The sequence below is a fragment of the Aspergillus brasiliensis genome (assembly GCF_001889945.1).
Source record: "Aspergillus brasiliensis CBS 101740 unplaced genomic scaffold ASPBRscaffold_2, whole genome shotgun sequence".
In the NCBI taxonomy this organism is placed as follows: domain Eukaryota; kingdom Fungi; phylum Ascomycota; class Eurotiomycetes; order Eurotiales; family Aspergillaceae; genus Aspergillus; species Aspergillus brasiliensis.
In genome coordinates this window covers 2,979,849-3,005,043 of record NW_027137443.1, presented here as the reverse complement: position 1 = coordinate 3,005,043, position 25,195 = coordinate 2,979,849, and the positions used below count along the sequence as shown (strand labels likewise).

At 49.9% G+C, this 25,195-nt stretch overlaps 9 protein-coding genes across 9 annotated transcripts; 5 read left to right on the top strand and 4 right to left on the bottom strand.

Moving 5' to 3' along the window:
- The first annotated feature begins 164 nt into the window (after positions 1-164).
- mrpl4 (mitochondrial 54S ribosomal protein uL29m) lies at positions 165-1,215 on the top strand. Its single transcript, XM_067619682.1, has 3 exons — positions 165-560; positions 622-788; positions 925-1,215. Exons 1-3 carry the CDS (start codon positions 194-196, stop codon positions 1,039-1,041), a joined length of 651 nt encoding a protein of 216 aa, XP_067483696.1. The 5' UTR covers positions 165-193; the 3' UTR covers positions 1,042-1,215.
- A 687-nt stretch (positions 1,216-1,902) lies between these two features.
- On the top strand, positions 1,903-3,728 carry ASPBRDRAFT_115553 (secretory pathway gdp dissociation inhibitor; the record flags this gene model as incomplete). The annotated part of the gene is made up of 8 exons (XM_067616908.1): positions 1,903-1,948; positions 2,003-2,027; positions 2,089-2,148; positions 2,211-2,238; positions 2,321-2,666; positions 2,718-3,272; positions 3,327-3,584; positions 3,640-3,728. The coding sequence occupies 8 exons, from the start codon at positions 1,903-1,905 to the stop codon at positions 3,726-3,728; spliced, it is 1,407 nt and encodes a 468-aa protein (XP_067483695.1).
- Positions 3,729-4,013: 285 nt separating this feature from the next.
- On the bottom strand, positions 4,014-4,579 carry ASPBRDRAFT_52053 (PaaI family thioesterase; the record flags this gene model as incomplete). Its single annotated transcript, XM_067626838.1, has 2 exons — positions 4,014-4,421; positions 4,478-4,579. The coding sequence occupies 2 exons, from the start codon at positions 4,577-4,579 to the stop codon at positions 4,014-4,016; spliced, it is 510 nt and encodes a 169-aa protein (XP_067483694.1).
- Positions 4,580-5,669: 1,090 nt separating this feature from the next.
- On the top strand, positions 5,670-7,949 carry ASPBRDRAFT_192584 (origin recognition complex subunit 4; the record flags this gene model as incomplete). Its single annotated transcript, XM_067620502.1, has 2 exons — positions 5,670-7,232; positions 7,305-7,949. 2 exons carry the CDS (start codon positions 5,670-5,672, stop codon positions 7,947-7,949), a joined length of 2,208 nt encoding a protein of 735 aa, XP_067483693.1.
- Positions 7,950-11,177: 3,228 nt separating this feature from the next.
- ASPBRDRAFT_38900 (uncharacterized protein) lies at positions 11,178-11,917 on the bottom strand. Its single transcript, XM_067624026.1, has one exon. The coding sequence runs from the start codon at positions 11,515-11,517 to the stop codon at positions 11,260-11,262; it is 258 nt and encodes an 85-aa protein (XP_067483692.1). The 5' UTR covers positions 11,518-11,917; the 3' UTR covers positions 11,178-11,259.
- Positions 11,918-12,122: 205 nt separating this feature from the next.
- ASPBRDRAFT_192583 (uncharacterized protein) lies at positions 12,123-12,497 on the bottom strand (the record flags this gene model as incomplete). The annotated part of the gene is made up of 3 exons (XM_067620501.1): positions 12,123-12,242; positions 12,325-12,410; positions 12,473-12,497. 3 exons carry the CDS (start codon positions 12,495-12,497, stop codon positions 12,123-12,125), a joined length of 231 nt encoding a protein of 76 aa, XP_067483691.1.
- Positions 12,498-14,399: 1,902 nt separating this feature from the next.
- On the bottom strand, positions 14,400-15,287 carry ASPBRDRAFT_409407 (uncharacterized protein). The gene has a single exon (XM_067624459.1). The coding sequence runs from the start codon at positions 14,989-14,991 to the stop codon at positions 14,512-14,514; it is 480 nt and encodes a 159-aa protein (XP_067483690.1). The 5' UTR covers positions 14,992-15,287; the 3' UTR covers positions 14,400-14,511.
- A 5,842-nt stretch (positions 15,288-21,129) lies between these two features.
- On the top strand, positions 21,130-21,730 carry ASPBRDRAFT_38897 (uncharacterized protein; the record flags this gene model as incomplete). The annotated part of the gene is made up of 1 exon (XM_067624025.1): positions 21,130-21,730. A coding segment is annotated over exon 1 (281 nt), but the record flags the coding sequence as incomplete, so codon positions are not given.
- A 169-nt stretch (positions 21,731-21,899) lies between these two features.
- flbA (developmental regulator FlbA) lies at positions 21,900-24,302 on the top strand (the record flags this gene model as incomplete). The annotated part of the gene is made up of 4 exons (XM_067617096.1): positions 21,900-22,616; positions 22,727-23,855; positions 23,915-24,102; positions 24,156-24,302. The coding sequence occupies 4 exons, from the start codon at positions 21,900-21,902 to the stop codon at positions 24,300-24,302; spliced, it is 2,181 nt and encodes a 726-aa protein (XP_067483688.1).
- Between the last annotated feature and the right edge of the window lie 893 nt (positions 24,303-25,195).

The window sequence follows — 25,195 nt, the reverse complement described above, 5'->3', positions numbered from 1 at the left end:
TTCCCGGCCCCGAGTTTGCTCCCCATGATGTGCAAGTAGGAAGTCGTTTCCTGCTGGTCGCACAGTGTTACCAGCCGCAGCCGCACACGTGATCTAGGCGCCAAAAGTCCGTTCCGTTCGCTTTTGATCCGGAGGCCGCAAGGACATCCTCCACTGAGTCCCTTCGCCGTCACAGGGCTGCTTTACGCTCACAATGCATCGTCAGTCAGTTTTACGGCTGGCTCGCCAGACTGGGGCTTTCCCGCTGGCCGAATTGCCCCCTCCCTACCTCGCTCCGTCTCTCCATTTCTCTATGAACCGGTCGACCGTCCAGTGCTCGAACTTTTCTTCCACCGCCGCTGTCGCCGCTGGCCGTGGTGATCTCAACAAAGTCCGCGGCGTGTCCGCCATTCACCGCACTGGCCCCAAGTACCGATTGGGCGTGTCCAAGTACCCATTGCCCAAGCCGGTCTCCCCAGATGCTCTCCCGAAGCGCAATGCCACACCAGACCATGGACTTTGGGGTTTCTTCCCCACGGACCGGACCGCCCTGAGTACGCCGACATACGACGTTGAATGCGGTTAGTTCTGGGACCTTATAAGGCTGTGGTGACTTAGTGATGCTTACTATCGATTGTTTAGGCCGGTCGTGGTCTATCCAGGAACTCCGTGAGAAGTCATGGGACGATCTCCATTCCCTGTGGTGGGTCTGCGTCAAGGAGCGCAATCGCATAGCCACGAGTGATATGGAAAGGAAGAGATTGAAGGCTGGTTATGGAGAGTGGGAATCTGCTGAGCGGGATCGTGTGGTAAGTTCAGTCTTGTTGCTGGCCGCTGTTTCAGACCCATGGAAAATCACAACTGTCCTACTACGAAAATCTTATGCAATATCCAATCGTCTACTGTTCTTTTGGTACTCAATGTGCTAACGAATGGCTGTCCTAGATCCGCGTCACGCAAAACGGCATCAAGCACGTTCTTCGGGAAAGATGGTACGCCTGGGAGGAGGCACAGCGTCTCTACAAGAAGGGCTACCGGCCCCAGGAGGATAGCCAGGAGTAAGGACATCAGCTCCACGAGAGATATCACAAAAGGAACCGGGGTTCGAACTGGGAGCTTCGATAGAAACTATTGGTCTGTACTTTTGTATGTAGTAGTATGTAGTATATGTTCTCTTATTATTGGCAACGTTTTCTGTTTCTTTTTTTTCTTTTTCTTTTCTTTTCTTTTTTTTTTTCAGCTATTTTCCTTTGTTTCTCCATGTCGGGAATCCCGACTAGCTTGACTTTTCGCGACCTTAATATCGAGAACCAGTGTCCTGTAGTTTCATCAAGAACCTTACTTACTGTACTCGGTCGTGGCGGAAAGGATGCCAGATCTAGACTGTCAATACCCATAGCTAGTGCATTATAGAGCCATAGGGGAGATGAGAGCAGATAGTGTGTCCAATAGTCAGGAAGCTGACCAGCTATTAGTTGTGTCAAAAGCGGAAGACATGATCGATCCACTGCGGCACGACCGATGGGAAAAAGGGGCAGGAGGAGAACTCAGGAGGCGAAACTGAAGATGGGAATGCTCCATCAAATTAATTGCATGGTCGTAAGGAGAAATCACCCTGAAATGCCAATTGCCAACGTTATTTGGACTGGTGGAGCCAGGCTGGCGGGCGTTAAGACAAATAACGAATCAATATTTCCTGATCGATGATCCGCGGGGGGTGCCAAATCTACCCTGCGACCTCCTTTCAGTTTCGCCCTCCCCTTCAACTTGACCGCTGCCGTCTCCGCATCTTCTCTCTTCCCTTCTCTTTCCCCTTCCTGCACATCTTCTCTGCTTATCCCATCCGCGTGCCTCTTGACTGCTTTAAGACTTCTTTTCTGTACATTTTTTTCTTCATAGCCTCCTACCTGAACCTTATACACCATGGAGGAGATTGCCCCCGAGTATGATGTTGTGGTGCTCGGCACTGGTATGTGCTACCCCGCCGCCGCTCGACGACAGCTGTACTGACGCCCCTCCACAGGGTTGACCGAGTGTGTCCTCTCGGGGTACGGACTCCTTGCTGCTTGCATTCCCACTGCTGCAGGTCACTGACAGTTTGTTCTACAGTGTTCTTAGTGTCAAGGGAAACAAGGTGCTTCACATCGATCGCAATGATCACTATGGAGGGTGAGTTGGGCAGCTTCTTGGTAGCTATCCGTCATCCCACCCGCCACTAACCGTGACTCCAGCGAGGCTGCCTCGGTGAACATTGAGACTGTAAGTGTCCGAAAATGCCTCCGAGAGTTGGAAATACCTCTTTCTTGATCAGAAGTTTACTAACGGATCTTCCGTCTTCTAGCTCTTCAAGAAGTACGGCAACGTCAAGCCCGGTGAGGAGCCCTGGAAGAAGTATGGTCGCGTCAACGACTGGAACATCGACTTGGTCCCCAAGTTGCTCATGGCCAACGGCGAGTTGACCAACATTCTTGTTTCCACCGATGTTACGAGATATCTCGAATTCAAGCAGATTGCTGGCAGCTACGTCCAGCAAGGCAAGGGTCCCAAGGCTACCGTTGCCAAGGTGCCTTCCGATGCCGGTGAAGCTCTGCGCTCATCTCTCATGGGCATGTTCGAGAAGCGGAGAGCGAAGAAGTTCCTGGAATGGGTTGGTGAATTCAAGGAGGATGACCCCTCCACTCACCAGGGTTGGTCCAAGAACGCTTGATCGTTGTAGCGCCGGCGCTAATGCAATATAGGTCTCAACATCCACAGCTGCACAATGAAGGAAGTTTACGACAAGTTCGGACTGGAGGACAACACTCGTGACTTTGTTGGCCACTCCATGGCCCTGTACTCGTCCGATGAGTACTTCCTCAAGTCGGGTATGGCTCCCGAGACGATCAACCGCATCCGTTTGTACGTGAACTCGATGGCACGCTACGGAAAGTCCCCCTACATCTACCCTCTCTACGGTCTGGGCGAGCTTCCCCAGGGTTTCGCTCGTCTGTCCGCTATCTACGGAGGTACCTACATGCTCAACACCTCTGTTGACGACGTTCTCTACGACGAGAGCGGCAAGGTTTCCGGCATCAAGGCCACCATGAAGGACCGTGACAACGAGGCCGAGTCCATGACTTTCACCACCAAGACCAAGAAGATCCTCGCAGACCCCTCATACTTCCCTGGAAAGGCCAGAGTCACCGGCTACCTGCTGAAGGCCATTTGCATTCTGAACCACCCCATTGACAAGACCGACGGCAGCGACTCGCTGCAGCTGATCATTCCTCAGTCGCAGGTCGGCAGAAAGCACGGTAAGTTTTGGGACTGGGAACCTTGCAATCGGATTCGCGCTGACTTTTTGCCAGATATCTACATTGCCATGGTGTCTTCGGCTCACAACGTCTGCCCCAAGGGTTACTACATTGCCATCGTCTCCACCATCGCCGAATCGGATGCTAACCACCACCTGGAGCTGGAGCCTGGCTTCGAGCGCCTGGGTAAGATCGAGGAGACTTTCTTCGGCGCCCCCATTCCTCTGTACGAGCCTATCGAGAGCGGTGAGAAGGACAACATCTTCATCTCGAAGAGCTACGACGCTTCGTCCCACTTTGAGACCACGACCGGTAAGACCCCAGCGCATGGCAGGCTAGCTGCAGGGTGATGGCTGACGTTCTACAGACGATGTGCGGGACATCTACCGTCGCGCGACGGGCGAGGAGTTGGTCGTTGAGGGTCTCCGGGAGGGCCAGAAGCTTGCGGAGGAGTAAAGGAACCTCCGTGGAATACATATTGGGGTAAAGTAATATCTTGACGCTACGGGCGCTTTTGAATCGAGTCATCCTAATTTCTTTTGGACTTTCTCTACGCTCATGAATCATACCACTATTGGACTCGCACACTCACTTGGGTTTTGCGTCTTGAAGTAGTAGTCGGGCCTGCATACACATCTGTTACCCGATAAGTTGGTGTCTGGTGCGCCATGACATGTGAACAAATCTCTATTTTAACAACAATGTAGAACTTGCTTTCTATCAACATGCGTCAAGGCTATTTCAGATCTTGGTATCCGCGGGGTCAGAATTCACTTTATCATGCTCAGCGACGACACAAACACTCCCATCTAACTTTTGAATCTCCGCCCGTAGCAGTGCCATCCGCTTCCCCATATGCACCAGCTCACACACCACGCGGACCTCCATCCCCGCTGGCACTGGCCGGATATACGTAGTCTTCAAGTTCCGGCTCACACCCCCATAAGAATACAGGCCCGGTTTGGATAGTGCCATGAGTAATGTCGAGGAAAGGATATCAATAATAGTGGCTGCACACCCGCCATGAAGGTTCTCGAGGTAATTGCATTGCTTTGGGATTACTTTGAAGAGATACGAGACCCGAGCCGGGGGATCCTGGGTGGCGGACTCGAACCGGAGATTGCATTCGTGCGGGAAGAAGTCCCAGGCCTGTGCGAATCGTTAGGATGCTGTTTGCGGATGGAGGACAACTTATGTATACGCGCCTCGTTATTCTTATCCAGTGTAGGAGGCCCCGTAGAGTAGCTTTGCACGAGCTGCTCAAACGGGGTCAGTTGGGATTGCGGACGAACACTAGGTGCTGGCATCGCGGATGGTTGGAGTGGAGTAGTAGTCGTTGGAGCCATGGCTGAGGTTGTCTATGTTGAATTGGGTGTAAGTATGTCTGTGACTAAGGTTATGAGCACGTGTCTTTCTTGGTAAGAATGCCAATATGAAAATGCTGTAAAGGGGTTAGGGGAATTTCTACTTTTATAGACAATTGAGAGTGAGAAACGAGGACGGTAGATAATCCGTAGCATGGGGGGATCTCTCATAGTCCGGACTCCCTGGATAAGGATCCAAAACAGCCGAGGTTGCCGGCAGATCTTAAACCTGCTTGTCCGTACAGACCTCCTACTTGCCCTGGAAGTATAATGGAGCTGCTTGATGTCTCTGACTTGCAATTTCCTTCCATGGTAACACTTATTCGCTTCTAACCTTCATCAATCGGTTGGTTGACAGATTCGATCGTGGGTATCTGTCCCGGGATTCGGGCCGCAATAGACAAGCTATGCCATGATGCTTGTGATCCTAACGGGTGGGATACATAGTACTCGTCATGGACTTATTCTTGATCCCACTTTCACAAGGATATCCGTAGAGATGACGAGATGACAGCTTATATACAGGTTATTAGTGATTGGGAACAGATGTTGCTAGTATGTATCTTTCATGTTCTGTTCAGCTTGTCTGTCAAGTACGATGCACCTGACCTGGCGTCATGCATGCTGCCTCAGGCATGGAAGGCTCCCGTGCCTGGCCTGAGACAGACTCTCCGTCAACAATCAATACAACTCTTTCATTGAACTGGCCACAGCTTATGTATATAGCTGGTAACGGCTATAGTCAGATACATCTAAGCTATAGTTCTCTGTCTAACCAACTTACTCATCTTTTCCTCCCCAATCCCTTCCTTCTAATCCGATCGAAGCTCCCCGGTCGCAGTCCAAAAATATTTCCTTCTCCGCATCTATCCCTCCGCCCCCAGCGCCGCACCCTCTGATGGTTTCTAAGCGCGCCATTGACCTTTACTTAAAATATACCCGAAACGATAGACGATTGACACGAAGCTGCTGCCGCAATAACGAGCGGCGCAGCTAAACCTTCCCAGACGACGTTTATACCCATATCGACACAATGAAGGACCCGCGCGCCAGCAAGAGGAGAAGAGTGTCGGACGCACAAGTGATTGACGAAGATGGAGATACTGCCATGGGCGAGAGCGCTCAGGATGCACCCGCATCGCCGGCAATCGAACACGCGAAAGCTGCGTCTCCGGCAGCCGAAGAGCCAGAAACGCCCGCTACCGTGAGGTCAAAGCGGCGGCGATCTTCGCAGGGCGCCGCTGTGACCGAGAAGGAGGACAATGAAGTACAAGTTACAGATACACCTACGAGGGGTGGAGTACGGTCGAGTGGACGACAGCGAAGAGCGCCGCAGAGGTTTGGCGACGAGATCGTGAATACGCCATCGGGCAGGAGAAACGCTTCTACACCAGGTGCGAATGGGTCGGCGGCAAGGAGCGCTCGCAGGGCTAAATATGTTTCGGAAACAGAGGGCGATGAGGAAGAGGAGGAAGCGGAGGTCGACGACGAGGATGAGGAGGAACTTTCTCCGCAACCGAAAAGACGACCGACACGGACGCGGTCGAAGAAGGCTACTGTTCGGTTCGAAACGGATAAGGAAGTTGCGTCTAAGAAAAGGGATGAGTCGCAGATGTCTCCTACACCGGATGACTATCAGGATGGGCTGGAGGATCTTGTGTCCATGCAGTTACAGCAGGATCTTGCCAGCAATGACTTGATCAGCACTGATCAGACCGTTCCCGCCAACGGGGAGCCGCTTCCAGAATATGCCGCGAAACTGCAAGCTCTTTTGCAAGAAGGTCTGACAGAGGAGTTGCGGTTACTGACAGGATTTGTAACGCAAAAGCTGAACGGCAAAAGACGGGTGCCACTGAAAGGGCTCGAGACTGAGTATCACAAGGTCAACCATTTGATTGAACAGACTGTTGCTGTGGGCGAGGGTAACTCAATGCTACTTCTCGGATCTCGTGGAAGCGGAAAAACCGCGATCGTTGAGACAATCATCTCGACGTTGGGAAGGTCGTACAAGAATGACTTCCACGTTGTCCGTCTCAATGGCTTCCTGCATACGGACGACCGATTGGCGCTCCGCGAAATGTGGCGTCAGCTTGGCCGTGAGACAAACACTGAAGATGAAGCTGGCAAAGTTAGCAGCTATGCTGATACCATGGCTACACTCCTTGCTCTTCTGTCGCACCCAGAGGAGCTCTATGGTCCGTCCAATGAATCAAGTACTGCGACCGCTGCCAAGTCTATCGTCATTGTTCTGGACGAGTTCGATTTATTTGTCACACACCCTCGCCAAACACTGCTGTACAACTTGTTTGATATTGCGCAGGCACGCAAGGCCCCGATTGCAGTGATTGGGCTCACCACCAAGGTGGATGTGACGGAAATGTTGGAGAAGCGAGTCAAGAGTCGCTTCAGCCACCGCTACGTCTACGTTCCACTGCCACGATCCCTGGAAACCTTTTCTGACATCTGCTTCGCCGGACTCAACCTGGAGGATGAGGAAGTCTCGGAACTGATGGAATTGGTTGATGCCCAAGACAAAGCCATCATCCAATCTGACAGCTGGAGCCGCTTACTGGAAGGATGGAGAGCTTATCTGCAGGTAAGTGCACCTCATTGCGCGACAAACAACCACACAGACCACGTTTTGCTGACACCAGTGGGCAAATCCTAGGGCCTATGGATCGACGAGGCGTTCGCATCCCACCTACGAAGGATATACCACCAAACCAAATCCGTGAAGGAATTCTTCACGAGCGCTCTGATTGGACTGAGCGACCTCTACCACAGCACCCAGTCCCTTACTAGTACTACTTTCGAAGGAACGTCTTCCCTGGAGATCCCCACCGCTACCACCTTCACCAGTCACCTTCTATCCTGCCCAGACCCTGCCCCTCTCCCATTCTCCGCGTCGACCACCGCCTCCGCAAGTCCCTCATCCCTCCCGCTCTCGCTCCTCCTCGCAGCAACCCGCTTAGCAGCCCTGTACGAACCAGGTCTCGAGACGACGCAGCTTCAGAGCGCTGCGCCCCTCGCGCTCTCCTTCCCCGCAGCCTACGCAGAGTATGTGCGACTGCTGACCACCGCCAAGACGTCAGCCTCTGTGTCCGGAGCAGCGGTAACTCCGGGACGGGTCTGGGGTCGGGACGTGGCGCGCGAAGCATGGGAGAAGCTCGTCAGCTGGGGGCTGATCAGCCCCGTCGGCGGGGGCAGTGGCACTGCAGACGGACGAATGTTCCGGGTGGAAATCAGCTTCGAAGAAGTGGTCGAGATGGCCGGCACGGGAGGATCATTAGGACGGTGGTGGCGGGATGGCTGAGCAGGAAGAAGGAAGAAAAAAAAAAAAACCATGTTGCCTTGCCGTTGTTGCTCCTGCACGGTGCAGGGAATTGTCCGTGAGGTGAGGGGGGGACACGAAGGAAGGGGAACTCACTCAGCCTTGCTTAGATTCAACAACGGGATGGGTTGTCTAGACTACTACCTACCTAGTATAGTACTATGTTGCATTGCATGAAGAGGAATCTTACACACATTGCACATTGCATGTTGCACGTTGCACATTCCATTGCTCCACAGACAGGCAGATTGAGGGTGGGACAGTCGGACGAAAAGTACTTTTTTTGTGTCCCTTCTCTTGTATTCATCTGCCTATTTCATCATACTAGGCAGGCAGCTACCAACAAAGAGAAGCCTAGTAGGTAGTTAGATAGCTGCCTAGACACAACAAGCACCCAAGCAAGCAAGGAAGTAAATATAGACGAGAATCTGCCTAGACGTCTGCCTAGGCGGGGAAAATAAACAAGAAACAAGGAACAAGAAGCAGAGATGGAAGATAAAGAGGGGAAAGTGGAAATCCACCTTGCAGAAAGCCTCGCCACGGATAGACATAGTAGTTCTAGCCTACCTACGGAATATACAAACTAGTACTGATTGATTTTCTTTTCCCCACATATACAAAAAAGAATCCAGACTATGTGTAGCGGAATGTTTGGTTCTAGTAGTATGCATGAGTAGTAGCAAGTAGCAACAAAGCGGGCAAGTGTTTAACTTGGTTAAGTAGGTGGTCGATTTATATTGTTCCTACTAAGTACTAACCAGGTTAACTAAGTGGTTAGTTAGTAGTTGGCTAACTAACTGACTGCAGTAGTGATGATGATCCGACTGTTAGTTGACTAGTAAAGTAAACAACCCCTCCTTTCGTGCAGTTAGTCCCCACTAGTTATAGTATCCATTGACTAAGTAAATTGTCTAGAATTGTCCTTTTTATTTTTGTCTGGGGGATGGATATAGTATGTACCAAGTCAATGGATGGTAGTGTGGAAAATTGGGAGAGATATGTAACTAGCATATTATCGGCGCGACTCGCAGCTTTAGATTATCAGACAAAGTCGAGAGAGCAAGACAATGCATATTTTTCTTTTATATAGAACTACTAAATGAGTGATAGACCAATGTCCAGAAGGGAAAATTGAGCTGATTTGGTCGGGGTTTTGATGGATTTAACATGACTCGGTATGAAATCATGATTTTCTCTTCGAGGAATGTCATTATGTATTGGGGTTCGTCAATTAACTAGGTGGTAAATACTTACTACTAGCGGTAAGTAGAATAATTAATGATCAATCATTGTAGTACGTTACCTTGTAGCGTAACTTATACATGTATCATGATCAATGGATAAGATATTAGGCATAATCCGTGTGTATGGAATGTATGTTGGAGATAAATATACAGTATAGAAGGAGATGTTAGTTAGTAGTGTTATCTAAAGTTCCCCGATAACATGAAATAAACACAGTAATTCATTGAATCATGTACTCTGTAAGTCAGCTACCATTGAAATCCACCTCAATGGTTCGATTATGTGCATATTGTTATGCAATGGAAACTACGGACTATTTAGGCAGGTCGTCGATAATTTGGTAACTTGGGGGATAAGATCGCCGATTAATACAGCAAGCTTGGCTGTATGGAGTATTATTTTCTTTTGATTCGCAAGAGTGATCGGTCGCGTGGATGGATAAGAAAAGTGATCGACCATGTAGTTACATACAGTAAGTGACTGGATGACTGGTTATGGTGTATGGATGGATGGGTGTGCCTGACATTCTTGACCTTGTTTAAGATGCGTGAGTGACTAGTAACTATTCTGCAGTCCGGACGGTGATGGAAGATGTGATTCGTGCTCATGGAGTAACTAATTGATGCGGTGGGTTGAGTGGTACCGTTGGGAGGGGATGTGATAGATAGGCTACAGGGGTCATACTTAGGTTGACCAACTTGAGTGGTGATGAAGCCAAGAATGCACATATAAGATGGGGCTGAGTGCTGCTCTGGACCTACCAATGCATATCTAGTCGCGGTCTAGGTATGTACCTACTGCTAGGGTCAACTGTGGGGAGGAAGAAAGGTAGTCGGACGGGATGGAGATGATGTGTAGGTGTGTGGTGGTCTGTGTAAGTGAGATCGCGATGACGGACGGTTTATGATGATTGTCGTGGTGTCAGACGGGGCTGAAGGCTGTGTGGCAGAGGAAAAAAAGAGGGGAATCGGCAGAGCTGCCTTAGCTCAAACTGCCTAGTAGGTACCACCTCATGGCCAAGCAGGGTAACCAGCCCGCGCCCGGAATGATGCTGCTGCTGCACCGTCTCCTCATGGCAGGTAAGGTACATGGACACGCCGAGGGGAGGGATTCACGCACCATCGCCCATGTAGTGCTCCGCGGATGACCAAAGATTGGCCAACAGGATGGGCTGAAATGAGGAATCATCCACCACCCCCGATGGTCTCGACCAGCCTTGTGCAACCCTAGCCACGCCAGGCCGTGAGTAAGGGAGGCTGCCGGACTAGTTCGAACGGAAGTCCAGCCAATAATGGGCAGTAGTCTGGTCGATCAGCGTGACAGAGGCAATCCTCGGTTGAGATTAGGTTCCTTTGGTCACCCTGGGTGTGAGCGGTGATATGGGATTGGGACAGTAATCCTTATGGAGGGAGCGACTGGGCCGATACTCCGCACTTGTAGCCCCCGTCTATATCATATAGCTGGTATATGCCCACGCATAAATGATTGTGATATAACGGCACTATAGACTTAAATAATGGGGGCGAAAATGCACCGTTATTGATTATGTACGCATGGACGATGCAACTGCGTGGCTCTGAACCGAATCCTGGTGCGATCCTGGCTCATCTCCATCGCTTGTCGACCAGGGAACTAAGACGAATCAGGGCCACGTCTCTTGCACACTAATGCATGAAATGACCGTCTTGAGCTGGCGCAGGACCAAAAGTGGAATCGGCGGCGGGGTTAGTCGGGAAGAGAGGCTGCCTGCTTTCGCCGGTCGTAAGGTGTTCGTCTGGGGGTTAAGGAGCGTTTTGGGCAGAAGACAGATTAATGTAATGCGCCTCCCCCCGGGAAAGATGTCACTGATGGGCTTCCGTAATCTGAGCGGGATATTCCGCGGCCCCAAAGTATATTGCTGCTCTTGCTGATGGTGATCCGGTCCAAGCCAAGCCACGCCTAGGCTAACCGGACACTAAGGGGACCGAACAGCGACCTCCAGTCGCTAAACAGATACACATGTACGGAGTAGGTATCCTAACAAGCTAGACAGGAGACACACCATTGTTCAAGGTTGACCTAATGGCCCAGCCTCGTACTTCGTCGGCTGGAGCTCGTTTAATGGTTGGGGATGGGCATCATTGGCCCATGCACTGACGATGCAATCAACCGTCCAGATCCCTGTCGCGCCGGTTCCATCATCGCGCGGCACCCAGTCAGCATCCGGGGCAGACCGGGTCTCTCTCTCGCGTGTGTGTGCGTGGGCAATCAAGCCGGCTGGCCCTTCGCATGGCACCGTCAGCAGATGGACGGTGATCCGAGCCATTTTCGATCAGGTCGCACAGCATGTAAGACCGATTGCGGGATGGTGTGAGAGGGAACAACAGGCTATCTTCCCCCCTCTATATCACCCAGTCAGCAATCAGCATCATAACTCACGATTTGCCCATGAAAACAGCCTGAAGGGAAAAACCCCCCCTGGTAGCTGGTCAGGTGGGGCTAAGACAAGGAAGAGGTCTTGGGGTTAATTTTCGCGTGGAGAGCAAGGATCAGCGTCTGCCACAGGAAAACACCAAATAGGAACCAGTGTTGTTATCATGCATGCTGGTAACCCCTTGCTTCTGCAGCGACAGAAAGAAAGGCGTGGTTGAGGCCAAGGCAGAAGACATGGTACATATTCATGCCGGTGGTGGGCCAAACTGCTTTTTGAGGCAGGACAGGCAGGGGTATGTATAGTGTGCCTATTTCATGTCGGGAGTATCTCATCTCTTCATCAGGAGTACTGGGAGTGATCCTGCATGAGGATGGAGCCTCTATGAGCGATGATGGTGATGCCCATGATGATGATGATGATGAGCAGCAGCAGCTGGAGGAGGAGATAGAACGAGCAGCCAGCCTATCGCAGCGCAGGCTGACAGCAGTAGCAGCACATTAGGTTGGCCCGAAGGATGCTGGCCTGAAGTTGGCCTGAAGCAGGGCCCCCCGCTCCGGCTCCGACTCCGGCTCTTTCCGCCTCCGACTCCGACACCCTTTTGGGGCCTTTTTCTCGCCCTATTTCCAGTTTCTGGTAAGTGGCCTGGCTGCTTTTAGCGTTAGGCGGTAAGTAACCCGTCTGTACGAGACTAGTCCATACCGTTTCCCTCCCATACGCAATGAAACGCTCAAGGTTCGATTGGCCGCCTCCCGGAAGATCCTCCACGTGCGTCTCGTCTCCTGGAACTGACCGACTCAGGCAGTGAGCCAGTTGACCCTCGGAGAGTTTCGCTTCTGACTAAGCACACTTCGCGCGACGATATCGGCCGCCATGGGTGCTTGGCAAAGGGCCCCAATTCACGCCCTTCAGCAGTTGAAGGCCGGAGTCGGACAATTTCCCCGGGAAACCCTGCCTGGAAGGATAAAATAGCCTGAAGACGAGTTAGAAAAAAGCCAAGACAAGACGAAACTAGACAAGGTGACCTGTATGCGGTTTAACTTATCTCCGCCCCTTTCCTTGATTAAGCGGTAACTAAACTCCGACGCCCAGCTTACCCAATCCGTATTTCCGTACATCCTTGGCCCGTCACCACCATCATATCCGGGGGCTAGTGGGATTCATACAAATACGGTGAACAGCCACGCCCCCATAACAAAACGCCGCAAAAGTCCGAACGTACACCGTGTAATCCATCGCCAACTTACCTCAGATAGGTATGAATGCCTAGCCTCACCCAACAACTTACACCAGAGAAAAAGAAAAGAAAAAGTAAAACTTGGTCAAGGGTGGGGATAAGCAGCCCCCAACTTGACCGACGACGCCTTCTAGCGTTTTCCAGAAGTCTTCCAGAATCCTTCTAGCGCATCCATCGGAGTCCCACCGGCCCCGAAACAAAGAACCACCAAGCAATAGCGCCCCAGGAGTAGATTAACTCAATTAACTCAACCGTGGATACAGCCTCACTAGTTTCTCTGTCTCCAACGGGGAACACCGTATGATTCTCTGTGATCTCATTCCTTCTACGGTTTCCATTGATCGGCAGATCGGAGGACCAACAGTCGGAAAAATTGGACTGGTTGCGAACCACACATACACGCACGCTTCCCGTCCTGAGAAGGATATACTTGCTTGGGGAGGAACACGTTGTTGACGGATGGGTCTTTGAGTTTTTGCGGATTTGTAGATCTCCAGCCGATCGAAAATTGCGACCTATGGAAAGTGCATCTCAGTTACTCAAGTAGGTAATATTCTGCGATTGTTGGAAGATAAAGGTAATAGAATAAAATCATCATAAAAAAGCTTGGTGAGTAAATGGACATCGGCGTCATCCGAACCCTGGTAAATTGTATACAGTATACAACAGTAGTTTAACCTAGCAAAACTAGTAACCGCTCTAGAAGCTTCAGCTGGGCTTCTTTCGCCACCGAACTACTGCACGATGCAGGAACAGTGCGTACATGCTACGTAAGTTAATATTTCCGCCGTGATGGGTAAGTTGGATTAGACGTGGAATCCTGCTGGATTTTAGCCCTTCTAACAACTTCCTTCTAGAAGTTTTAAGCGCTTACTTTTCGTTCCAGATATCTGGCGCAGACGATACTAACAGTAGAACATTGTAGCGTGGTTCCTGTGCCCGACAGGATTCACATCCCATTCCATTGCCCCATATAAACGAGGATCCCAAAATAGTTCATCCCATTCCCCCTTCCCCTGGAGAAGGATTATACAGGATTGCAAAATTGCCGAGAGCCGAACGAATTCCTTCCCAACCATGCATCAGCTCTGGCACCTGAAACAGACCTCAGCCGATAATTCCGTGATCCAATGGACGTCAGTTTATCAAGTACCTTGGTGTTGGTTCAGGGGCCGGCACCGATTGCTACTATTTCCAACTTCAGCCACAAACCAAGCCTTGAGAGAGGCTGGGAATTCAGGGGCTTCCGACCATCAATTTACAGTTCATCAGAGATGTTAGATACTCCGTAGAAATAAGACATGCTCATATCGAGCAAAACTCTAAGTGCGAACTTTAAAACCCGCGCGGCAGCGGAATATCCCGCCCCTACATATTGCCCAGAATCTAGATACTACTTTCAACCTACACTAGGCAGTTAACGTCGTGTCCTAAGCGCGCACAAACACACACTACTATAGTACTACCTCCAATGGACTAATAGGCAGATAGATATTAGATAGAATGTGTAAATACTAAGTAGATAGACAAGACATTGACCCTAACCTACCGCCTCCAAGCACAAAACCCACCAAAAAAAATTAACAAAACCACATATGAGGGAAAATTTTTCCATGCCCCATAATGACGACACACGCGCCCTTCATACCTATCTAGTATCTACTGTAACTATTCGTCATATGACCTCTCTGCTCGTAATAATAGAAAAAAAAAAAGAAAAAAAAAGTAAAAGAAAGTAAGTTGTAACACCGCAAAACCCACGTGGCGCACACTCCCGCGCCCGAGAAATCTCCATTATACATACTCACCTTTTTACTCTTTCCTTCCCATGTGGAATGGACACAGAGTACCCACCAGGGCAAAAAAAAAAAAAGGAAATATTCTCTTCGTTGGTCAATCGTCCCATGATTCGTTCCCATATCCCCAGTTGAGAATGATTCCGAAACATACATGGTACATAACAACAAATCCAATTGAGCCAGTTGACCCGATACTGTAAGTAACCAAAATCCCCACCTTTTGTTCTTTTTGGGTGTCCCAACCGGTCGCCAAGAACTTTTGCGCTTACCCCGCTGCGCCTGGGAACCGCGTGAACTCTCTGACCGCTTTTCTGTTTCGTTTCGGTATTTCATACAATCTCCATCTTTTTTTTTTTTTTCCCTCTTTCCAGGTAGGGGATTTTATGGATCAGGGTTGAGGGCCGTACCTTGGTTCGGATGATTTCAGGATGTTTGTGAACTTGCTGAATTGCTACGTTTCAGCCGAGGTAGATGGGTATGACGTATGAGTCACATTCCAGAATTGTTTTCTATTCGTACGGTGTGGTTTTGGTAGATGATAGGGAATTGAATTGATTGAGGTTTGTATTTTGTTATCGAGTTAGTTAACTAGTTATGTTATGTCATGCTGAGTAAGTAAGAGAAAAATCAGAAGACTCGAAGAGAGAAGGAAGAAACTCATGTTATGTAATTGTAGATCCATAGACCGGATATCTTGTTCTCCGGTCAGTCGCAGTTAGTATAGAAGGTACGTGATGGGGCATGATAAAGTAGCAACTTATTTGGTCTATCAACATATGTAGTAGTGATAGTCTAGCTATGGAGCATCTAACTACAAACCTATATTAAAGATAGCTATCACTCCACTAGTCTGCAGGTCACTCTATCAGGTAGGAGGGTAGGTGCTGCAGACTTTACGTACTAGCTACGGTTAGATAGATCCATACTAACTGACTAACTAACTATACTCCGTAGCAATATAGTAGCTGTCATCCATTCTGCAATATATGAACCAAGCACAAGCCTGGTAGGTATTTAGGCTGAATGAATTTAGTGGCGAAACAGCTGATATGGAACTGACGGAGGCGTTGCTCGTATTTTGCCTGAGTATTGTGTGGCTGTAGATAATAGTAGACCGGCGATTGAAGCCTAGAGCTAGGTAGGTAGATTGATCGTCCAACTGCCGTGTCTGTTGACTCGGCTATTATCGGGGATATTGCATGGACGTATAATGTATAGGTAAGCTCTAGCGTGGTTGCCTACTCAGAAGTATACTTAGAAGTCCGGACATCTTGGCCTTCGAAGTTATACGAATATTGACTGACATGTTTCAGCTGTCAAGTCAATATTGCCAAGGTTTTGTGGCAGATTGCTGAAGAAAGGCCAGCAGAAAATAAAATCTGAGACCCAGCTGGATTAGGTTGACTGTTTATGACCTGTCCGGCCTGGCTAATAGCTGGACCGATTGAAGAGACATCTGTGTGACTATCCGCCCCCATCTAAGTAGATACATGGCAAGGTTAGAGACGGATACTTTCTACCTAAAGTTAATTTTGAATAGCACGGATACCATCCTTATTCACCGACCAACCACCCCCTGGATCAGACTGAAATTATGATAGACACTCACAGACACACAAACGTTGGCCTAGACAGGTCCATAACGACGCCATGCAAGAAGGTTCAAAAGTATAAATGAGAGGCAAAAAACAAAGTTGATATGTGGCTAGTAATGAGGCGCACCGATAACTGAGGTTCTAGCCCCTAGGAATGTCTGACTCGGTCGCAAGCCACATGCCAAATGCGACTGACTCTTTATTTTATTTTTTCGCCTCACTAAGATTTAGTTGACTATAGCAAAAAGACGCATGGACGGGAGGCTAAGGATGGATGGCGTGGTAGATAGTATGATTGGCGCCGCGCAAGAGGCTATAACAGTTAACAAAACATATAGGTGCTAAATAGGTACTTTTCTTTGTAGGGAGCGAAAAAATGTCACTAAGAATATCGCCAGTCAGTTGTCTAGACGCAGCCTTGTCTTGCGTTCCGACGGGATGATCCCTGACCGCCACGCGAGGAGTAATGCGGCTGACAGGGATCATCCATATGCGTGAACTGGATAGTGAGTTTCGCGTGTTGCGGCTAGTAGCGTTGTTGCTAATTCCTGCTGTTGGGGGCGTGGTTCGGCTTGGGTTGTCTCCTGGGTGATAGGGAAAGAGAGGGAGAGATAGAGGCTCTAGAAGAACCCCGTACATACTGTATGCTGTCATGCAGCAGGATTGAAGCTATCCATCTGTTGGTGTGTATGGAGGCTTCCCGATTCGGCGGCCTGCGCACCCCTGTGTTCTGCCTTGTTCTATTTTCATGGCTTGCTGTTACTATTGAAAAGCTGACGCGGACCTTGTCATACTGTAGGATGTTGGCCATACTATGTGATGTTCCCTTGAATATTTTGGCATCTCATATCACATGAAGCCGAATGATCAAAGCAATACGGATACACTCTCTTTTTGTCTGGGCACGGCACAAGTGTCTGACCGCTGATATCCGAACCTTCATTACTGATTACGTGACAGCATGACAGTGACAGATCGGGTTTCACGTCCGTCTTTACCGCCAGTCCGGTCACGGCTCCAGGGCGGGCGCAAGGAAGGGAAGAAAAATAGAAAAAAAAAAAGAAGGAAGGAAAGAAGGAAAAAATGTGTGGATAGCTCCGAAACGGGGGAATTGCGCCATTGCAGCCCCTCCTTCTCATGGCTCACCGCTTCGTGTTGCCCCAATTGCTTGGGTGGAGACATTTGCTACTGTTGCTGATAGCTTGATAGGTAAGCCACCAGAACAATTCGAAAAGTGGGGACTGGAATATCATAGTAGTCAGTAGATAGATACAGAGATAGATTGCCTTGCCTACTGGGGGAAGGGGGATCTGATCGTGAATCCTTCATCACAACGAAGAACTGGTTACGTAGCCGCCATGGCAGGTCACTATGATTGGTACAGTCGACTATCTGACCGCTAGCCTGATGGCCCCTGGGAAGTTTACTACTACTACTACTACTACTACTACTACTACTACTACTACTACTACTCCGTACTACTAACTACTAACGTTGTGCCCGGAATATTTCGTAAGCATACCAGATGATGATTGATTGCCATTCCTTTCGAGTTACACTGCTGTAGCTAGCCGGCTGGGGCGCACGTCAGACGCAATCCTGCTGCGATCAGACCTTCTATGTCCCGGGGTTTAGGATGAGCCTCAGGATTCAGAAAAGGATCAGGAGGATCGAACTGTGTGTTGGCAGGATAGTCTCTCTTTCTGAGCGCCCCCCTTCATTTCCTTTGTTTTTTTAGCTTGATGCCTGGAAGGGGCCCTTTTAACTTTGTGGCGGACTGCCAATGGTCGTGACAAGCGCACAGACAGCCTGCTTTGGGTATATGATGATGGTCACTATTAACTGTATACCGTATTCAGACGCTGCCCCCATTTTAAACTGGGACAGGTGGTGGTCAGTGTAGCCGCATTGCACATTGGTAACCCTGGTCTAAAAAATCCCTAGTGGCTCTTTTAGGGAGAATCAGGAATTGGACCGCACTTGTGAACCTTGTTGGAGTCCTAAGTTCCCAACATTGGGAGAGAGATCTGGAGATGGGCTGGAGAAACTTGGACTAGTTAGTAGGTTTGGAGAATAGGCCCCAGCAGATCCTCCATGTATGTCATAGCGGCACTACTTTTTACTGGACTCACCTACTACCTATTTCAGACATGAATATCAGGGTTTATGACGTGGTGCGGAAGTAGTACTAGTTGAATACGGACAATTGCTGTGAGCAATAAAGTAGCTTGTCAGTTAGCCATACGATTGGCATCGTGGACGGATACAGAAAAACAAAAAGAAACCAGAGGGAGCCATGATTTGGTTCAGGACGGGACGGTCAGGTCCAAGAAATGAGGATGATTGGGCTTGGACCCCGAGAAAGAGGATACAAGTCTCCCTGTGGAATGTGAGTTGCGAGACACACCGGCGGGCGAGGCCAAAACGGCCGACAGCCAAGCCGCCCGAGCAACCCAAACCAGCCGCCAGCTTTTCTCCACGTGTGTCCACGTGGAACCGCATGGGTCTCGGTTAGGACAGAAGGCAGAAAAGAATGCACCTGGAAGAGTCGTGGAAGAGCGGGAGATGCATCCAAGATTTTGGAAAAATGACGAACAAGAGAAGGCATCGACAGCTGTTGATTTTCACCCACGCAAAGTAAACAATAAAATACGAGAGCCATCAGAACTCAGCCACGCGGGAAGCCATCTGGTCTGTTCTGCTCCACTGCGTCTATCCATCTGGGTCCTCTTACCCTTTTTCTTTTTTTCTTTCTGGGATGCTACCTAGGCAGGGTACTTTGTAGGCATATTCTGAAACTTGATCGGCTCGATCACATTATTGAGAAGTGGTCCGGCAGGGGGTTTCGCTGCTACTGGCAGTCTGGATGGCTGGCTGCCTGGTCCGACCGGATCAGGACTGGTCCATAGACTTTCATCATATGCAGCATTGTAAATAGTGTCGTTTGTCCCCCTGGTCAAGTTGACTCCTCTAACTATGGTCTGGGATTTGAGGCTTGATGTATCGTTCGCGTGGCTTTCCCCAAGGCCCTAAAAAGACAGGGGGCCTGAGGCCACGAATCCAAACATCAAGTAAATACTGATCTGCATCAGGGAATTGCTTGGTTCGCTTGGTTCGAATCAGAACCCAACAAGGTTTTGCTCGGGCGGGATACCCACGTGGGCGAAAGGAAGGTTTACAAGACTAAAGGAGCGTAAGGAAAAAAGATAAGAGGGGCCTATGAGACTGCCAGCCAGGACTATGCCATAGAGGGGCAATGATTAGTGACTTACGATCGCCTGTGTAGACAAAAAGGGGAAGGGAAGAAATGAGAGTAGAGTTTGAATGGGAAGTCCGGATAGTATCAATCATTGACGGGGATAGCACGCTGGGTGAAGCCTAAACAGCAAAGCCCGAAACGCAACACCCAAATGCATCCAGGGCCTAAAAGGCTAAAAGCCCAAAGACGACGATGAGGTGATGGGTCGTCCGGGCTGGGTTGGGGGTGGGGAAAAGGTTGGAAGTCGGTGTTCGCCAGCGTAAAATGGCGAGCAACCTGAGTCTGGTACTAGTGGCGGTCTAGTCCCGATTTGGCAAGAGCCTGCCTGCAAGTGTTCGTTACGAGACTCTCTGACTGGCTGCCGTGCCTTGGGGATTTTCCGGTCATGACTCAAGGATGATCGTTACTACTTGAAGGCCGCTGCCAGTATGGAGGCCTGCTTGCTGAAGAAGGAAGGTGCAAGGTAACGTGATGGGCTTGGCACTGCTGGCTGCTGTTTGGTCTGGCTGGAGGTACCTTTTGGGTGTACAGACCGAGCAAAAGCGTGTCTGCCACGTTTTGTGCCTGCTCGCATCTGCCCCTGTTCCGTTTGACTGGAAGGAACAAACGTGCTCGCCTTGATGTATGTATGTATGTATGTATGTATAGACCAGGTACACAGCCTGTCAGCTCAGGCTCGGGAGATGAGGTTCAAGTACCTACCCGGGCTGACCAGACTCAAAATATCCTCGTCATATGATAAGAGATACGGTGGGAACTTTCTTAGATGCACATTACTAATAATCAAAGGCAGATAAACCAATAATGTCGCACATCACTTCAATTGCTGGTCGATGCTGGTAATTATTGTCATTTGCTTGTTTGCTCGCTCCAGCATTCTTCTGACAGCTCCCTATACCTATATGACTTACCGCTCAGTCCCCTGCCTCCATGTCTTTCGGGAATAATATCCACCAGTCAATCCGTCGCTGCGTGTCTGATGGGGGGAATTTATTGTACATACAGCGAACACAGTGCGATCTGGTTGAAACCCTCCCCAGTCGTAGATTTCGCTGATCATCCGACGCCAGCGGTTTTGGAAACCGGCCCACTTTGGAGGAGATGGTTGAGACGGCGCAAGCAATGTATCTCGGAGAACGATACGGTATGTGACAACAAATTACAATACACAGGGATACAGACCGGGAGAGTAAGTAAGATGGCCCTGGTTAAGTTACCTTCACCGTTCGGGGATCTCCTTGCATCAAACCATGACAGGGAAAGGATAAATTCTGGCAGGAAGGGGGAGAATTAACTTATACTAACTCAACTTTACATATTGAATATGGCCCCTTTCATGTCAGACGCGGAGAAGGGCCCCCATCCCTCCTTAAGAAATAATTGACGAGAAGGAAGCGTAGCTAAGAAAAGGCCTGCAGGTTCGGGGCGGTCGCCTGTAGGAACCTTACCTTACCCAAGGTAGACCTTTCCGGAGGGCAATTCCCGTAACATCCCATCCTATCCCACCCATCCCACCCTGCCGGACTCTGCAGGGAAGCCGACCTCTGATCGCCCCAAAGGACGATCCGTCCACCTTTGCCCTTGGCCCACGTTGTCTGGTGCATGAAACCGTCCGCGTGCACAGTGGGTCAAGAATGACAGGCCTGATTCTTCACGCCCCTGGAGACCCTCTTGAGCAGCCGCTGCTCACTTGGCTTTCTGCTCATCTTTTCCCTCTTTTTCCTTCCTTTCCCTTCCCTTCTCATTCTTTCCGCTGCCTCGCTGTGCTCTCTCTCTCTCTCGCTCGCTCGCTCGCTGTAAGGGATCCATCCGGTAGCATCCACTCTGTACCAAAAAAACCACTTCAGATCGTACTCCAACTTCTGGGAAGTCAAAACAGTTTGTTAAGTCACTTACTGTTTGTACAAATACCTGACTAACACTCTACCCAAAATTCCCCGCTTGCTCTTTTCGTCATTGAGTTTGATTTTATTTCATTTTCCATTTTCTTACATTTTTTTTTCCCTCTCTAAATATTTTTCTTCCCTTTTTCTGCCGTTGCCCTTTCCCAATCTTTCCTGGGTCTGTTTCCAAACCGCCTTGAATTTTGGGTCAAGACTTTCCTTCACTCAAAGTGGAATTTTACCTCGTGTTTTATTCCATTATTATTTTATTTTATTTTCCCTTCTCTGCTTTCCCTTATCCATACATACACCCACCCCTCCACCTTCTTCTTTTTTTTTTCTTTAGTTTTTTTTTTTTTTTTTGCTTGACCCTCTTTCTCCCTTTTGGAAATATTTTTTTACCCAATTTTTTTTTTGCCCATACCCATACCCATACCCATACATACATACAAAGCCCCCCCCCTCTTCTCTTTTCTCCCACTCCGTCTTGGTTCGCACTATTCAATGCCAACCATATCCTCCGCTCATCTTGACCAAGACTCTCCTCCTTCCTCTCACCTTCTTTACTCTCAACCTCCCCCATCTGTTGTTCCTATCCCGGTCTCTACCTCCCCGGTTGAAACTCGCCCTCGTACTGCTTCCGCTCCCTCCCTACAACACCACTCCGCACCCTCCGCTGTTGTCGCCCCCTCTCAACCCGCCACTACCAATACCACTACCTCTGCCACCACCACCACAACCACCGGATTCACAGGCTCGGTAATTGGATCCATCTCACGTCGCAATCGCCGTTCGTTCGCTGCGTTAGCTCGTGAGAAGACTTCCAACGCCCTTGCGAATCTCTCCTCCATCGGAGCGCCGAATTATCCCCTCCGCTCCTCTGCCTCATCGGGAAGCCTGTCGAAACACTCGCGCAAGGCCTCGCAGGTCAGCGTCAGCGAAGCGCCAGGTGCCACGCCGTTAACTCCGCCATTGTCAGACGGTAGCGCCAGTAGTGAACGGTCCAGTCCCGCGCCCTTCGACGTTGCTACTAGCCGTTCTTCCCCGGCTGTGGTTGAACAACAGACCAGTTCTGTTGAGAGGCGCCGTTACACCCTTCAGCGTGCCCCGTCCCCACTTGAGCAGCTACCCGAAATCGGACCTACCGTATCTCCCGCCAAGATGCATCAAACATCCTCGCGGTTACTGCGTATGACGGAGGATGACCGTCCATTCACAAAGGTAAGGTGACCCAATTGTGCGCTAAAGTTGCCGACAGGGCGAGAAGGAAAGGAAATGTGGGGATTATGGCCTTGGGTGGAACCTGTTAACACGAATGGTCTCTTTGTTAGGATTTCATGGACTTGTTTTCGACATTGATGGTCAGCTTGAAATTGGATTCGCATCGTGTGCGGTTTACGAAATATGATCACTCCTTCACCTCGGAAGAGGCCATCAACAATCTCGGCTCTCTCAAGTTCTCCCAGTCCAACCGCATGCCCGATCCTAAGGACCCTTCGCGTATCGTTACGACCACAACGACCACCACGTTCTCCATGGCCAAGGAAATGGCTCGCTCGGTATGCCAGCGTTTTGTCGATGCCCGCTTCATCGAGGCCGTGGATGGCAAATCGGCACAAATATTTCCGTTGAAGGGCGCGTTGTACCAGCTTACGCCGAAAGGGATCAACATTCTGCAAAGGTTCTGCCAGAGGAACGGTATCACTGCCCGCCATGTCATTGACGTGCTGGAGTCGCCCCGCAACACGATGCAATTGGTCAACCTGGAGCGCGATACCGATACAGACAAGCTGTCACACGATAGAGCGACTATTGAAGTCATCTTCCGCCGGTTTGCGGGACAGGATGGTCCCAACGTCAAGAGCAGCATTTCCACCTCCGATTCGGATTCCCTGAGTGATTACTCGAATGGCTTGGTCGGTGTGAAGATGGCGAAGGAGCGCAAGATCAATGACAAGATTGTCATCAACACGTTTACCGGAAAAGCTGCGGTTGATTGGTTGATGGATTGTTCCACCACAATCGAGCGCCGTGAGACCGTACTCATTGCCGAGCTTTTCGTCAAATACGGCTTGATCACGATGCTGCAGGAAGACCGTTTCATCAACCAACCGGACGACTCGATAGTTGCGTTCCAGCCCTCCAAGAATGCGATCTACGGCATCACGGATCGGGGTCAGCGAGTTTGCGGGTGGATCGCACGGGACAAGTCTCGTGAAACCACCATGTACGACAATCGTGGCATCCCGAAGGACTCCAACAATGCCCGTTTGAACCACATCCTCCACGACCCTGCCCTGCGACTTTTGTTCCGCGAGTTCCTTCGCTTCTCCCTCTGTGAAGAGAACTTGTCGTTCTACCTCGATGTGTCTGAATTCACTTCGGCCTACCACAAGGCAGAGAAGTTGGGCACATTCAGGAAGCCGGATGCTGTCCGTGAGACACTGGCTGCAGCCTATGGTAAGTTGTTCGCAATGTCAATGATCTTCTTTCGACCAGCAACTAATGAACCTAAATAGGCCTCTACAATGCGTTCCTGGCGCCGGGTTCCCCTTGCGAACTCAATATCGATCACGCGCTGCGCAACAGCCTGGCCAGCCGCATGACCAAGGCCGTAGGCGACGATGAGTCGATGCTCAAGAGTCTGCAGGAGGTGGTGCATCTGTTTGAGATGGCTCAGACTTCGGTCTTCAAGCTGATGTCAAGTGTAAGTTCGCCCATCAGGAATCCGACCCAGCGACAGAAGCTAACCCGCAATAGGACTCCGTCCCTAAGTTTCTGCGTGATCCGAAGTGTGCCAGCATCCTTCAGGAACATGACGTCGACCTGATTGGTGCCCCCCGGGCTTACTCGCCTACGCCAGCTCCAGTCCCGGAGCGCTCGGCGAGCCGCTCAGCACGGTCATGATAGGGGCAGCATGTGTGTCATGCAGGGATCCCAATCCTGTCCGAACAGGCCTTGACTTTGGTGATTACTAAAAGATCTGACGGCACGTGGCTTGCTCTCGGACTTCGCCGATCCAAGATGAAACACACTCTTACTGCACAGCGCTGTGCTAATTGACGGAACGACTTGAACATGACTTTACTTTTGGCTTGATATGAGTTGCCTGCCCCATGTCGACAAGGCACCAAACCAAGCCAACACACCCTTCCCCACCAAAAGTTTGGGAGCACACCCAAACCCTCTGACACGACATGATACACGTTATGCGTCTCCGATACGAACGCTTCTCCGTTTCTATAATCTCTTTCTCTTCAATTGCCGCTTGGTCCCCGCCACTCCGTCTCTCATTGACGACAGGGCATTCCATGGGGCTTCCCAAGTCCGCACGACCAATGACAGACGTTACGATCTATGGATCATGTGATAGAGATGCCGGAACTGAACCATTTTAATACACCGATTCCTTTCCCCCTTGTTTCTCTTTTTGTGATTTTCCTAATTTCCTTTTATACATCTGTGAACCGTGACGCATGGACGGAGACTGAAGAAGAGAAAGGCTGAAACACGAGAAGTATTCCAGCATTAGAGAGGCGTTTTAGTTCTCGGTTCTTTTCCCTTTCTTGTTTGCATCATATCCGCATGAATTTTCCTCTCAAGATCTCCTTTTCTTATATTTCTCTTTCTTCCGGATTTCTTTTCCTCTTTCCTATATATGTTACTATTTCCTTTGTTCCGAGTTGATGTGTATGTTGTCATACGCCCCCCCCCCCCCCCCCTATAAGCGATCTGAGGGCTTCTGCTAACTGATCAGACTACGACGGTGATGTCCAGTCCGACATTGTCGCCCAGGGTTT